Source organism: Fukomys damarensis, unplaced genomic scaffold (genome assembly GCF_012274545.1).
Source record: "Fukomys damarensis isolate Sample0158 unplaced genomic scaffold, DMR_v1.0_HiC HiC_scaffold_14, whole genome shotgun sequence".
Lineage (NCBI taxonomy): Eukaryota > Metazoa > Chordata > Mammalia > Rodentia > Bathyergidae > Fukomys > Fukomys damarensis.
Window position 1 is genome coordinate 54,537,686 of NW_022900926.1, and position 13,410 is coordinate 54,551,095.

The 13,410-nt window shown below is 41.7% G+C and overlaps 1 protein-coding gene across 4 annotated transcripts in view; it reads left to right on the forward strand.

Annotated features, from left to right (window-relative positions):
* Positions 1-13,410, forward strand: part of Ankrd6 (ankyrin repeat domain 6) — a 189,734-nt gene that overhangs the window by 172,108 nt on the left and 4,216 nt on the right. For all 4 annotated transcript variants that reach the window (XM_033763384.1, XM_010633244.3, XM_010633245.3 and 1 more), the window contains exons 8-15: positions 871-969; positions 1,545-1,622; positions 4,838-4,942; positions 6,030-6,164; positions 6,463-6,648; positions 7,053-7,205; positions 12,066-12,179; positions 12,808-12,934. In XM_033763384.1, coding sequence (XP_033619275.1) covers positions 871-969; positions 1,545-1,622; positions 4,838-4,942; positions 6,030-6,164; positions 6,463-6,648; positions 7,053-7,205; positions 12,066-12,179; positions 12,808-12,934 — 997 coding nt within the window. The remainder of the gene's footprint in view (positions 1-870; positions 970-1,544; positions 1,623-4,837; positions 4,943-6,029; positions 6,165-6,462; positions 6,649-7,052; positions 7,206-12,065; positions 12,180-12,807; positions 12,935-13,410) is intronic.

Consider the following 13,410-nt stretch of genomic DNA (forward strand, 5'->3'; position numbering starts at 1 on the left):
TCCCTCAACATACACAGCTAAATGATTCCAAAGTGAAATAACCATTTTGCCATTACTTACAGACACGGCTGAGTTTTCATTCTGCCTGTGGAAAGAAAGTATCAAGGCTCTTTGCTTTATCACCTGGCAGGGAAGAAAATGAATACTTCACTTCTCGAGTGTCTGTCTGATTTAGTAATAGCATACTGTTTGAACCATTTGCATTTGGAATTGGCTTACTAAATTCCTTTTAGAGTTGATTGGAAACATTTTCTGTATAGAGAAAATATAAAAACATATTTCTAGGCTATATGGTAAGACACAGAAAACAGTATTAAATGAGCACTGATTCTCGGTGTCTCCACCCAAATGAAGAACACCCCAAGGCTGCAGGTGGATTTGTAACTCCCCATGGCTCCTTTAGACCCCTTGTTGGGCTGAGGGCTGGGTGTACCCCTCCAGTCTTATTTGTAATTCTGCTTACTTGAGCTGTCATAAGCCAAGTTGTTTTCTGACTCCCTGGATAGAGACACAGGCTCCAGAGCTCCAAGATGAGAAACCCACTGACCTCTGGCTTTCTGCCCATCATTCTGGCTCTGTGACACTTTGGCCCCCAGCATTCTCAGCAACCAAGCCCAGCACGACTTCGCCCCTGCATTTAATCCTATTTCTGTGACTTCTAGAATTCTCATTCAGAATGTGATATGGGTTAGCTGTATAGTTCCAAGATCTCTTTAAATAGAAACACGTAACACTTCAACCAAGGGTCTCAGGTTTGTGTAAGGCAAATTTTAATTTGACTTTGAGAGCTGCCCTAGGCTAGGGATGAAAAGTTACAGAGCTGAAGGCTGAGATCAGATAGGGTTTAGCAGGCTTTCTTCTGATTTTTAGGCTGGAGACACAGCCCTTCATGTTGCTGCTGCTCTAAATCACAAGAAGGTGGTTAAAATCCTACTGGAAGCTGGAGCAGACGGGACCATTGTGAATAATGTAAGTTGAGTTGCACTTGGTTTCTAAAGACTTTCTTACCCGCTTCCAGATGGGGGTGTGCTTTATCACCTAACTCCTTACATACCCGAGGATCTAGTGAGCTCTGCTGAAGCCACAGCCCCTGGGGCTCTTAGATTTTGGGCTTAGGTAGCACCTACATTGTGGTCATAGCTTCTTTTCTGCTCTTCTCCAAGAAGAGTCACTGATACCTGGATTTTAGGATGACTTTGTGTTGTCCTCATCAGGAGCATTCCTCCTTGATCCTTCTGATTTCTACTTTCTCTCCTTTCTTTTCCTAGGAAGCATTCTCTGGTAGGCAATGCCCTGGACCTTTGCCTCCTAAAGCACTTCTTGCACCCTGGGTCAGCACTTGCCCCTGTTACTCAGAAGTGTTAATTAGCATGTGCTCAAGTGTGACAGAGGTGTGAGGTAAAGAGCAGAGCTATTGTGTGGCTGTTACTGAGCACAGGCAGATGCTGCTCTGGCCAGGAGTGGAATTGCCTGCTCCTGATGAGAGCTGGGTGTCGTAGGACTGGTGTCCCTCTCTCACCTGTTCTCCCTCTGCCTTTCCTTAGGCAGGCCAGACTCCGCTGGAGACTGCCCGCTACCACAACAATCCAGAAGTCGCTCTTCTCCTCACTAAAGCTCCCCAGGTAGGATTTACTGTACCTTCCATTGTATTGATTATGTGGCTTCAAACTTCTTGTGACTCCTCTGGTTGCAAACTGTTGAAGCCAAATGAAACAAGTCAGTAGAGAATTGATGGGCTTAGCCAGGCAGTGCAAATGTAGGAATATAGTGGGCCTCCTGCATGACTGAACCAAAGACTTCAAGTCCAGCTCTTAGTCTGGGGTCATCATTTTCTCCCTATAGTTAGATCATTGTCACTATCAGCTTCCTGGACCTTAGTTTCCCAACTGCTTCGCCAGGGAAGAAGTTCCAATTTAAAACATGGCAGGAGAGGAGACCATGATTGAAGAGTTTGGCCAAATGCCACTCTTGAACAAATGGGATGGGGCCTTTGAAAAGAGAAGGAGCATTCCCAGAGGAAGGTGGGAGGAAGAGGACCATTCTGTGCAGACAGAGTAGTAAACACCCACCAGGGGCAGATAAGTGTAGCATAGTTTTCATTCCTTTTTATAGAATATTGGTATTTTGATCCTCATCCAAAAATAGTGGCTGGTGTCTTATCATTTGAATTGAGGTTGAAATAATCTAAATAGCAATAAATTAATGGTGATTTATAAGATATTCATAATACCAGCATTCTGAAATAACTTTTTGTCTCTTCACATTACCTTTCACCGATGGTTTTTCTACAATTAGGCCAATATTATATATATACATACACACACACACACACACACACACACACGTACATACATATACACACCCTGTTGTATTCTGCTTTTTATCCTAACTATAATGGGACAATATTCTACAGTCATCACACTCATTCATTATAATGGAAGCATTATGTTCTTTTTTTTTCTTTGCATTATGTTCTTTTTTGTTAGTATCAATACTTTTTAAACCATTTATTTAATATTGGACATTTAGGTTATTTCCAGATTGGAGCTATTCTGTAACACAGAACCACAAACACTGATTGACTTCCCATCTAATCTCACTGTTGTGAGGTCATTAGCCTGAGGCAAAGTCTCGAGGAATCAAAAGAGAGTTCTGAATACCAGCCTAGATTAGAATGTTGTGTGGTCTTTATTTTTAAATGTTTAAAAACATACCTAATGTGACCAGCAGTTTCTGGAATCATTAAGATTTTTGTCTTTTGCAAAATTGATCAACCTCTTGAGCATGGGCTGGTCCTTGTGGCTTCTGAAAATTGAGAGGTATGAGAATGTTCTAGAAGTGGAATATTTTATCTCTTCTGGGTTTTTTGTTTTTGCAAAGAATTATCAATTGAACCATACCTGTAGATCCAGATGGAAAAATGCTGTCTCTCATGGATCAGAATGTACAGAATGGGGCAGAACTATTGCCTAGCATATGTAAGGCTGTGGGTCCAGTCCTCAACAGACACACACACACGCACATGCACATGCACGTGTGTGTGCATTCACAGTGCTATCTAAATGTCAGAATCCATCACATTTATCTGGCATTTCAGTATTTGGCAGTTCGATGGACAGTCAGCCCATTCTCAGCCATATGAAGATCATCAAGTCTTATGCAGCTGGAGAAGTTCCTCAGCACATGAAGACTGATGTATCTTTAATACACCTGTCATTTGTCTTTGAGAGCCCAAGGATCTTCACTTATGGGCAAACAGCCTTGCTATTTCCTGGTGCAGCTTTCCTTTTGTGTTTATGTTTAAAAATAACTCGGGTTTTTCTGTGGCAGTACTGAATAGCAAATAAATTAGATGACATGAAAGTTTCATACATAATGCTAGATGTTAAGCCTTATTTGAAACATAGAGAAGGAACTTTATGTATAAAGTTTTATGCATACCATTCTGATGATCTGTGGTTACATAGCAGTCTTACCGTTTCATCTATGAAGAGAAATCCCCTGGCCTCAGCTCCTTAGTTAACAGGGACTTGAATGGGCCATGGCGATACTAAGAGGAAACTTCTTTTTCGCCTTCAATATCAGAGTTGTCTGATTTCTGTGGACTAGTAAAGATTGACAGTATTCCATTTGATAGATGGTATGCTTCTCTGAGAGGCTAGAAGCCCCACACCAAGTTATTTTCACTGGCCAAAAACATGGTAAATGGAGGAAATTCTTCCCATGATTATTTTGTGTTTGGATGACCTCCGTGTATCATTTGTCATATCCGACTAACATAATGCACACATGCTGTAAGAGTGAATTGCAGGCTGCTTTTTGCACTGTGTCCTGTTCTAAAAGTCCACAAATCAGGTGAGCAATCAGAGACAGGCTTTCATGAGACTTGACTTCCCAATGGGTCTAAATATAGCATCGAGAAAGCTTAGAGCAGTTGCTTGCAGACTTTTTTGGTCCAAGCATCCTTTTGTGGTCTTAAATACTACAGGCCAGAGGTTGAAGGGTTCTACCAGGTCAAAGATCTGTACTGTGTGATTGAACATCCTCTGCCAGTTAAGCAAGTCTAAGACAGGTGGGGAGGCATCTGCAGTGATGGTCACCTACTACTACTCTTGGTTAACCCCAACAACTCCCCAATTTTACTTGTTTTTTAAAACAGAGTCTCACTGTGTAATTCAGGCTGGCCTTGAACTCATAGCAGTCCTCCTGCCTCAGCCTCTTGAGTGTAGGGATTACAGGTGTGCCTCACCAGGCCCAACCCACAACTTTACATCTGAGAAGGTAGAGCACAGAGAGGTCAAATCACTCAAAGGGGCAGACTAAATTCCTTTTGGAAGCCACAGCTGGAGCAATAGCTCAAGGATTCACCTCAGTAACGTTCAGATCAAAGTGAATATGACTTGCACACAGTTTAGCAAAAGGAAAATCTGAAGGGCCAGTTCAGGTCTAGCGTACCAAGGTCAAGACTCCGCCAGGCACTGGGCTGTCAATTGCACAACCCCAGGGGACACTATTCATATCCTGATTTTCAGGAGTGGTGTTCCTTATATACACTTGGCTATCCTGGTCTGGCACATAAATGCCTGTGTTCCTGTTATCATCATGGAATCTAAACTTGCTGAGGTTGGGGACAATATCCTACCCATCTTTGGGTCCCTGTAGCACCTATCACAAAACCTAAGAGGCACGGTGGACACAGAATCATTCATTTTCTGTGAATACCTGGTCTCCATGCAGCTGTAGTTCCCAAGGTCAGGGCACCAGGCCCAAAGATAATTCTTTCTCACCAGAGCTGCACATACCAGTGGCCTATAATAATACCCTTTACCTCCCATAGGTCTTGCGCTTCAGTCGAGGGCGAAGCCTGAGGAAAAGGAGAGAGAGGCTCAAGGAGGAAAGGAGGGCGCAGTCTGTACCGAGAGAGGAGGTGGCACAAAGCAAGGTGGGGGTCCTCCTGCCTGCCGGCCATGGCCACCCACTTGTCCAGTGTCCTGCTTCTTCCACTGGCTCACCTGGTTCTCAAGCCCTCCTCGGTCTCCCCTTCCCCCTGGGGCTCCTCAAATTTTTGCCAGCCTTCTCCTTCTGCATCTTGTCCTCCCTCCACTCTGCCAGGATCCTGGATCCTGTGCTTCAGTGTGTGCTGCCCACCATCTATCTAGCTTCCTGAATAGGCATGTTTAGCCCCATATCTGCGACATTTGTCTCTGCCCTGGGGACAGCACTGCCTCTGACACCGTGCCCTTAATTGTGCAGAGTAGTGGTTCTCTAAGTGCAGTGTCCATGTGTCACCTGGGACTTGTCACAAATGCAGGTTCTCGGGCCTCTCACACCCAGTGGATGAGAAGTTCTGGGTGGAGCCCAGCATTCTGGGTTTGAAAAGTCATCTGGTTGTTCCTGATGAGAACCACTGGCATAGCCTGCTTCCTCACTTACAGAAGGGCTGGCACAGCCCTTTCAAGCCTCTCAGGAGGAAGGCAAGTGTATCGAGATGGCTTTTGGCATATCAGATGTTCCCACTAAGCACTTGCTCTTCTGTCTGTTGTTTCTTTTAAAAGCCTCTTATCAATGTCCAGGGTTAAGCCATTGTGACTCTTAAATTCCTATATGTGAATTGTACATATTAAATTATAAAAGTTCTTACAAGAATGAGAAAGAGGATCTTTCATTTCTGAGTATTTTTACTCTGTCATAAACTGGGGGGTCCAAGTTCAAACAATGAAAGAGGTTATATTTTGTTGAAATGCGAAAGACCAAACATCTAATGCTTCATTGTATATAAGTTCCTGGAATTGTAGTATTAGACCCAAGAATATATTTCACTGGAGACCTGACAAAAGCCAATTATTCAGCCAAACCGAAAAAGCATTATATAAAGACCAGGTAGTGCTCCCTGTGTCTGAAATTTGTCATTGGTAAAGTTTGGTCTCACTAGATGGAGTCGCACAAGCATACAACTTTACTTTGTTGTTGCAAACAAGGCAGGCTGAAGGAGCAGGTGGAAAAGGTTTCTTGGCTCTTTCCTCTTTTAGGGAAGTGTCTCAGCAGGAGACACCCCCAGCAGCGAACAGGCTGTAGTCAGCAAAGAGGAAGACAAAGAAGACTTTCTGTCAGCCTCCCCAGAGCCCAGAGCAAAGGATAACAGGAGGAGAAAGTCAAGGCCCAAGGTCAGGAGGCTCGTGAAAGCAGCTGGGAGGGAGACTGACGGAGGATCCTGGGACTGGTCATGCCCATTGGCTGAGAAGCCTCCTGATCTGGCTGGCTGGTTTGGAGCCAGAACATGGAACTTAAACCTGCCTAATAGAAAGGAGGTGGGCATGCCAATGTGAGGTTTGGAGCAGAACACCTCATGGTGAACTAAGGTGTGGGATTCTTTGCCGAATGCGGGAGACGAGAGCCACTGGCTGGCTGTCAATCTTGCAGATGTTGCAGAGCTCAGGAGTGTTGGTTCTCTTTGTCTCACAGGTGTCAGCATTGTCTGACCTCACCCCACCTGCAGACCAACAGCCTGGACCCCAGAAGGACTCACATGCTCATCATCACCCTAAAAAGAAGAGCAGGCATCGGTGCTTGTCTCCACCACCACCCCATGAGTTCAGAGCATACCAGCTGTACACGCTGTACCGGGGCAAGGATGGGAAAGTGATGCAGGTACCCGTGGAGCCTGTCGGGAAGGGGCCAGAGACCACTGGCAAGTTTCTCTGTGGAACTCTATTCTGGGGGCTGGTAGGCACCTCAGGTCTGGACCTAGTAGACACTCCTGTCACTTAGGACCCAGTAGATGGAGGCTCAGTTACAGAGCCTCACCATTCTCGCCATCCTTAGGCTATAGAGAATAAAAGCAGCTTGAAGATAGAGGGAAGATGTCTTACCCTGGAATCTTCTTAGTGCCTACTGGGTCCAAAGTTTAGGCTGTAAGACATTCCAGAGTGAGGACAGGATGAATCTGTTTCCTCCTGTATCTCCCTGATGTTGTGCCTGGCACATAGTGGGTGCTCAAAATATTTGTTGAAGGAATGAAGAAGAGTGTGATTGCTGTTTGATTTCCCTCTTAGGCACCAATAAATGGTTGTCGGTGTGAACCTCTAATCAACAAGCTGGAGAATCAGTTGGAGGCAACTGTGGAGGAGATAAAAGCAGAGCTGGGATCAGTTCAGGATAAAATGAATACAAAGTTGGGGCATATGGAGAATAAGACCCAGCATCAAGTAAGCAAGCAGTCAGGCCTCCTGACTACCTTTCTGTCAGAAAATGAAATAAAATACTTTGGGGCTAGGGCTGTAGCTCAGAGGTAGAGCACTTGCCTAACATGCACAAGGCCCGGGGGGTTCTATCCAGAGCACCCATCCCCTCGTCTCCAAAGGAGATAGGGGAGTGGCCTTAGCAAACCCTTCCGCCCTGAAACTGTCCAATGAGCTGTCAGGGAGGAGGCTGTATGTGCAATTTTGGCAGAGTGCATTTATTTAGAATTTTTAAGAAGGGGTTTAAATTGCTTTGGATTATACAAATAGTATATTTTACAGCACTTGAAAAGGTGAAAATTGGAAAGAAAATAAATCACCCATAAGCCCTTTGTGATGAGAAAACACCAAATATTTGAGGTTTTACACTCTTTTTACACATCAGTGTGCCCTACACCCCTTCATGGTTTCAGACAAAATTAGAATAATCATGTCTGTATTTTTGTTGTTGTTTTTCAGCTTTTTATTTGGAAAATTGTCAAACATACAGAAAAATTGAAAGAACAAAATAATGGCTGCTTACTTACCCACACCTGGTTTCAACCAATTTGTACTGTTACTGTTTTTGCTTTGTTTCTGACTTCCATGCTATTTTTTCCTCTTGAACTGTTTGAGATTTAGTTAGAGATTGTGCTGACAGATTATCTCTCAATACTTCACAGTGCATTGATGAAGAATAGACTTTCTCCTTCATTACCACACTCTTATCACACCCAAGAAAGTAAAGTAATTGTGTAGAATTCAGTCCACATTCAGATTCTCTGTTGTTCCTTATTTTTTTAAATAACTGGGTTTGTTTTTAATTCCAGTCTAGGCAGAGTAAAGATTTTTTTGTGTATTTGACTGTTAGGGCTCTGTCCTTTATTAATCTGGAACAACCCCTGATTCCTCCTTCCACATTTTTCTGTCTATAATATTAACTCTTTTATACATCAAGGCCAGTTGTTTATATATTCTGGGTGTTCTATATTCTAGATTTGTCTGATAGTTTCTTCATGGCCTTATTTTAATTGTCCCTTTATCCTTATTTCTGTAAAGTGAAAGTTAGGTCTAGAACAATAGTTCTCAAAGTGTAATCCCTGGACTTAGCAGATCTATGGATTTGGGGGGTTCAGGGAAGCAACTTCTTGGGCCTCATTCCAGATCTGTTGAATTGAGTTTATTTATTTTTATTAGTACATGTTTGCAATATATATTTACATTTCTTGAGAGGAGTTGGTACTATACTTATCTCAGTTCTTTTTTTCACCCACTACCTTGCCCTCCCTCCATCTCTTGATCCCTTCCCTATTTGAGAAAGATCTATCTCCCTGCTTCCTATAGTCCTTTATTTATATTTTGAATTTCTCATATAAAAGAAAGCATGTGATATTTAAGTTTATGTGTCTTATTTATTTCACATTAACATTATGGTCTCAGGTGCATTTGTTTTCCTACAAATGACTCATTTATTCTTTATGGCAGAATAGTACTCCATTTTGTGTAAATACCATAGTTTATTTATCCATTTATCTATTGATGGACATACAGGCGGCTTCCAAGATTTAGCTATTATGAATCGTGCTGCTATAAACATGAGGATGCATGGATCACCATAATATGACGTCTTTAACTCTTTTGGGAAGATACATAAAAGTGAAATAGCTGGATGAAATGGAATTTCTTATTTTAGTTTTTTGAGAAATCTCCAGTTTACATTCCCACCAGTGTAGAGAAGGGTTCCTTTTCCCTGCAGTCTCACCAGCATTTGTTATGCAATTACTTGAAGGTAGCCATTCTTTCTGAGGTATGATGAAATCGTTTTATTTGCATTTCTCTAATGGCCAGCAGTGTTGAACCTTTTTCTTGTATTCATTGGCCATTTGTATTTCTTGTTCTGAGAAGTATCCATTCATTTCACTTGCCCATTTTTTGACTGGATATTTTATTGTGGTAGGTCTTATTTTTTTTAGTTCTAGTCTAGACGATCTTTATATGTTCTGTAGGTTGTCTTTTCACTCTGTTTCTTTTACTGTGCAGAAGCTTTTTAATTTGATATGATCCCATTTGCTAATTCTTGGTACTATTTTCTGTGCAACTGGGGTTCTGTTGAGAAAGTCTTTGCCTATGACCATGACTCCTACAGTTTTACCTATTTTATTTTCCAGCAGGTTATTCTATTTTAACAGTTTTTTGATGCATTTTTAGTTTAGTTTAGTACAGGGTTGAGTGATAACATCTAGCTTCAATCTTCTGCATGTGGAGAACCAGTTTTCTCAGCATAATTTATTAAAGAGGATGTCTTTGAATTGAATCAAATTTAACTGAATAAAATTGGGCTAGAGTCTATCAACCTATGTTTTAACAAGACCTCCAGGTTATTATAGTAAAAGACACATTTTACCATTAATCCCCCTCAAAATACTCTCCTTCACTTCAAACACACTTGTTCTGTCATTCTTGCTACTTTCTGATGCAGTTTTGAAAATAGTTTTTTGTGGGTGTCTTTACGTGATGTGATCAGAATTCAGAATGCAACTACTGAGTGCAATCCAATAAGGCAAGCTTGTAAAAACACGATAATATGTCTTCATCACCTTATTCACCAGACCTGGCACTGTGCAACTTCTGGCTCTTCCCCAAAGAAAATGATCATGAAAGGTTAACATTTTGAATCAACTCAGGACATCGAAGCAGCCTTGACAGTGCAACTAATAATAATAATACCTTATCTTAAAAAAGATTATACTACCATCCATAATATTACTCATCAAGACAGCCACAATAGTGCAAGTAAAGACACTTGGGAAAGAAGACTTCCAGAACTCCTTCAGAAAGTGGCAAGAATGATAGGATAACAGTGTTTGAGGTGAAGGGAAATATTCTGAGGAGGGACTAATGACAATGTGCCTTTTACTATCATAACTTTATGTAAACATACATCATATTTTTCAATCACATCTTGTTAAGAAATGTGTGATGGGTAAGATTTTTCAGTTAAAAAAATACAGAAATGTGCAAAATAATGTGCATTGAAAAAAACAAAAATATGTACCTTAGTGACATTCTAAGAGCATTCCCATCTCCCATAGGAAATGTTATACATTTTATCCTCTCTAATAGCCACTTTTAAGGAAAAAGGGTGGCTTTTTGGCAGTTTGCTTTTTTATGTAGTGATGTGCCTTATACATATAGAACTACAGTGTGGTTTTTCTTTTTTGGTTCCAGGATGCTCTGCCACAGAGCTACACACCAGCCCTACAGTGTGGTTTTTAATGACAGTACTGTTCCTACCTATGGAGGAATAGTATTTTGTTTCCTGCTTTGTTCACTTATGTCATGATCATTTTCTCATGTCCTTAGATCCATGATATTGCAGCATACAAATACAACATAACTTATTTTTATGCTTTATTTTCATAAATAATGCTATGATGACTATCTATGTGCATAAACTTCTGAGTATTTCTCAGATAGGGATAATTAGGGATTTTACTTAGAATTAGGGTAATTGAATACAAAGTCAATGATTAAGGCTCTTGATAAATGTTGGCCAGTTACTTAAAGGAAAAGCTATACCAATTTATATCCCACCCAGCAATGCCTGAGTTTCTATCTCAAACCTTTGCCATCATTTAGCATTACTATGTTTTTTAAAAAAGATCTTTTATTGTTTAGATTTCATGTCCTTATTTACTGATAAAGTTGAACATTTTTAAGTGTAATAAAAATGTGGAAAGGCTGTTTTTAAAATCTTAGGGCTATGATAGATTGGGTAAGGCTGTTTTAGATAGCTTTGCTCATGAAGAGCTGATACTAGGATCCCAAGGGCCTCTCTCCAGTTCAAAGAAGGTGAAAGATTCGGGTATAGGATTCAAATGGCAGGGACAGAACTTTGGCCCAGTTTGTCAGACACTGAGGCCTGGACCAGTCCACTGTAAGCCGGAAACAAGGCCCTGTGTATGCGCAACTGCTCTTGGCAGAGATGCCGCTATAGGAAGCAGACAAGGAGCAGAACAGGCTGGCTTTAGAACACAGTGGGAGAACAGTTCACCAATATATGGGGACTGAGGAGACAAAACAGAAGGTGCTCCCCACAGCCCCACAACCGGGGTTTCTTCATTTTGTGAACATCTGTCTGTGGAATGACACACTGTATATGCTACCAAAGAGAGAGGAACTCACCAGCGGGCTGCCATGGGCTGGCTCCTGCTAATGCACTTCCATTCTCTTCCTTGGATTATGACAGAAAAGTGCTAGGTTTTAGGGCCTCCAGACAATGTCAGAATGGAGGGAGGCTCCTGCAGGCTGTGACTGAAGAATAATAATCACTTGCTGTGTAAAGCAATCCTTTAAATCTTCCCACACCCTTTTTAAACCTTCTTTAACCACTTTTAATGTAGCACCCAAAATACCTGCTCACTGAATATGCCGCTTGCTTCATTACCCCTTGGGCATCAGTTCATGTTTGCATAATTGTGTGAATAAGGGTAGAGTATGGCAATAGCTCCATATTTTAGAGATAGTTTTTCCTAATAATAGTCTTGAAAATAACATTCATGTTTGCCTACAAGGTTCAAATTGTATATTTACTGTGTCTTCATAGTCTTAAATCCATTAGGACTTTAACAAAGAAAAAGAGAAAGAACACTGGCTTATAGAAATATGCTCAAGAATTCTGAAAAGCTAGTGTTCCGTGAACACTATATGGAAACAGTGTCAGAAGTTGGTTTCCTTGTGTGCTTTGTGGACTCTGTTCTGAATACCTGACCCTGTCCTCATGAGTGGAGAGATCAGGGCTTCACCCTCCATCACCTCAGTGTGCTCTCTGTTCCCCTTCAATCCTAGATTCGTGTTTTGGACAAGCTGATGGTTGAGCGGCTCTCAGCAGAGAGGACAGAATGCTTGAACCGCCTGCAACAGCACTCAGATGCTGAGAAACATGAAGGAGAAAAACGTCAGGTAAAAGCCAGTAGCTGTCAGTTTTCACTTAGGATTTACCACATACCCACTGAGTTATAACATCAAACCTATCACTGAATATGCTGAGGCTGAGACTCCCAAAAGCATTTGCACTTATTTTTATAACCCCAAAATGAAGTTCACAGCAAAAAACCTATAGTTTGGTCTGTGTCTGTCACTGACACGCTGACAGTGGGTGGAGACACTATGCTGGGGAAAATGTCATCCCATCCCGAGTCAGCTCCATATAGTGGGCGATCATTGGCTTGTACACTGTTGTTAAACAAGAACTGGATCCTGCCCTGATGGCATTTACTCAGGAGCAAAAGATGGAGTGTCGGTGAGTTTCTGAGTGTTTATGCTTCTAAGTAGACAGAAATATTTATTTTGAAAAATTGGGGCAGTTGGGTTTAAGGTGGCTCTAAGCCACTTAATGAAGATTATAGATAGTTCAAGGTTTGAGTGCTAGGTATGGCTTGTGGGTGAATGGGCAATCCACAACTTTTTGGTTTCTCAAAATGGTAACCTCAAGTATCATAATTCTAAAAGTTCCCTCTTAATACTTTAATTCAGAATCCACATATCAAATTCACTTGATTTTTTTGGTGTTCTAATTACTTATTTTTAGACGTCCTTGGTGGATGAGTTAAAAACTTGGTGCATGCTGAAGATTCAGAATCTAGAGCTGAAGCTTTCTGGGGACTCCAGGGCCTCCAGGGCTAAATCCACACCATCTACTTGTGAATCTTCTACAGGTAACCCATGCATAGAGAAAGCCTCTCTGCCTGAAGGTAATGGTGCTCCCACACCTTGTTGTCCTCAGCCTATGAAGGCCAGAGCTCAAACATATTTAAACAAAGGAATAAAACTGTTGGTCAACACTAGCAGTGCCTCAGATTGGTTAGTACAATGTTGATGGCATTGGAGTGGGCCCCAAAGAGGAAAGTGATGAATGACCATGTGTCTCCTCAGCAGGGCTTTCTCCCTTGTCTGTTGTGCCCTTTACCCCATTCCTCTCTCCTTGATTGGCCCTTTACTTTTATCTAATTATGCAAAGCCTCATTAAACAGGACTTAATGTACTGAACTTGCCCCAGGTGCTAGAGAAGACATACTTCAAGCAAAGCTTCTTTCTATTAGCCACTAGCGGTTACACCAAATGGTTATTTCTTTTACTGGTACTGGTACTGGGCATGAACCCCAGGTCCATTGCACCAAATTATCCCCAGACC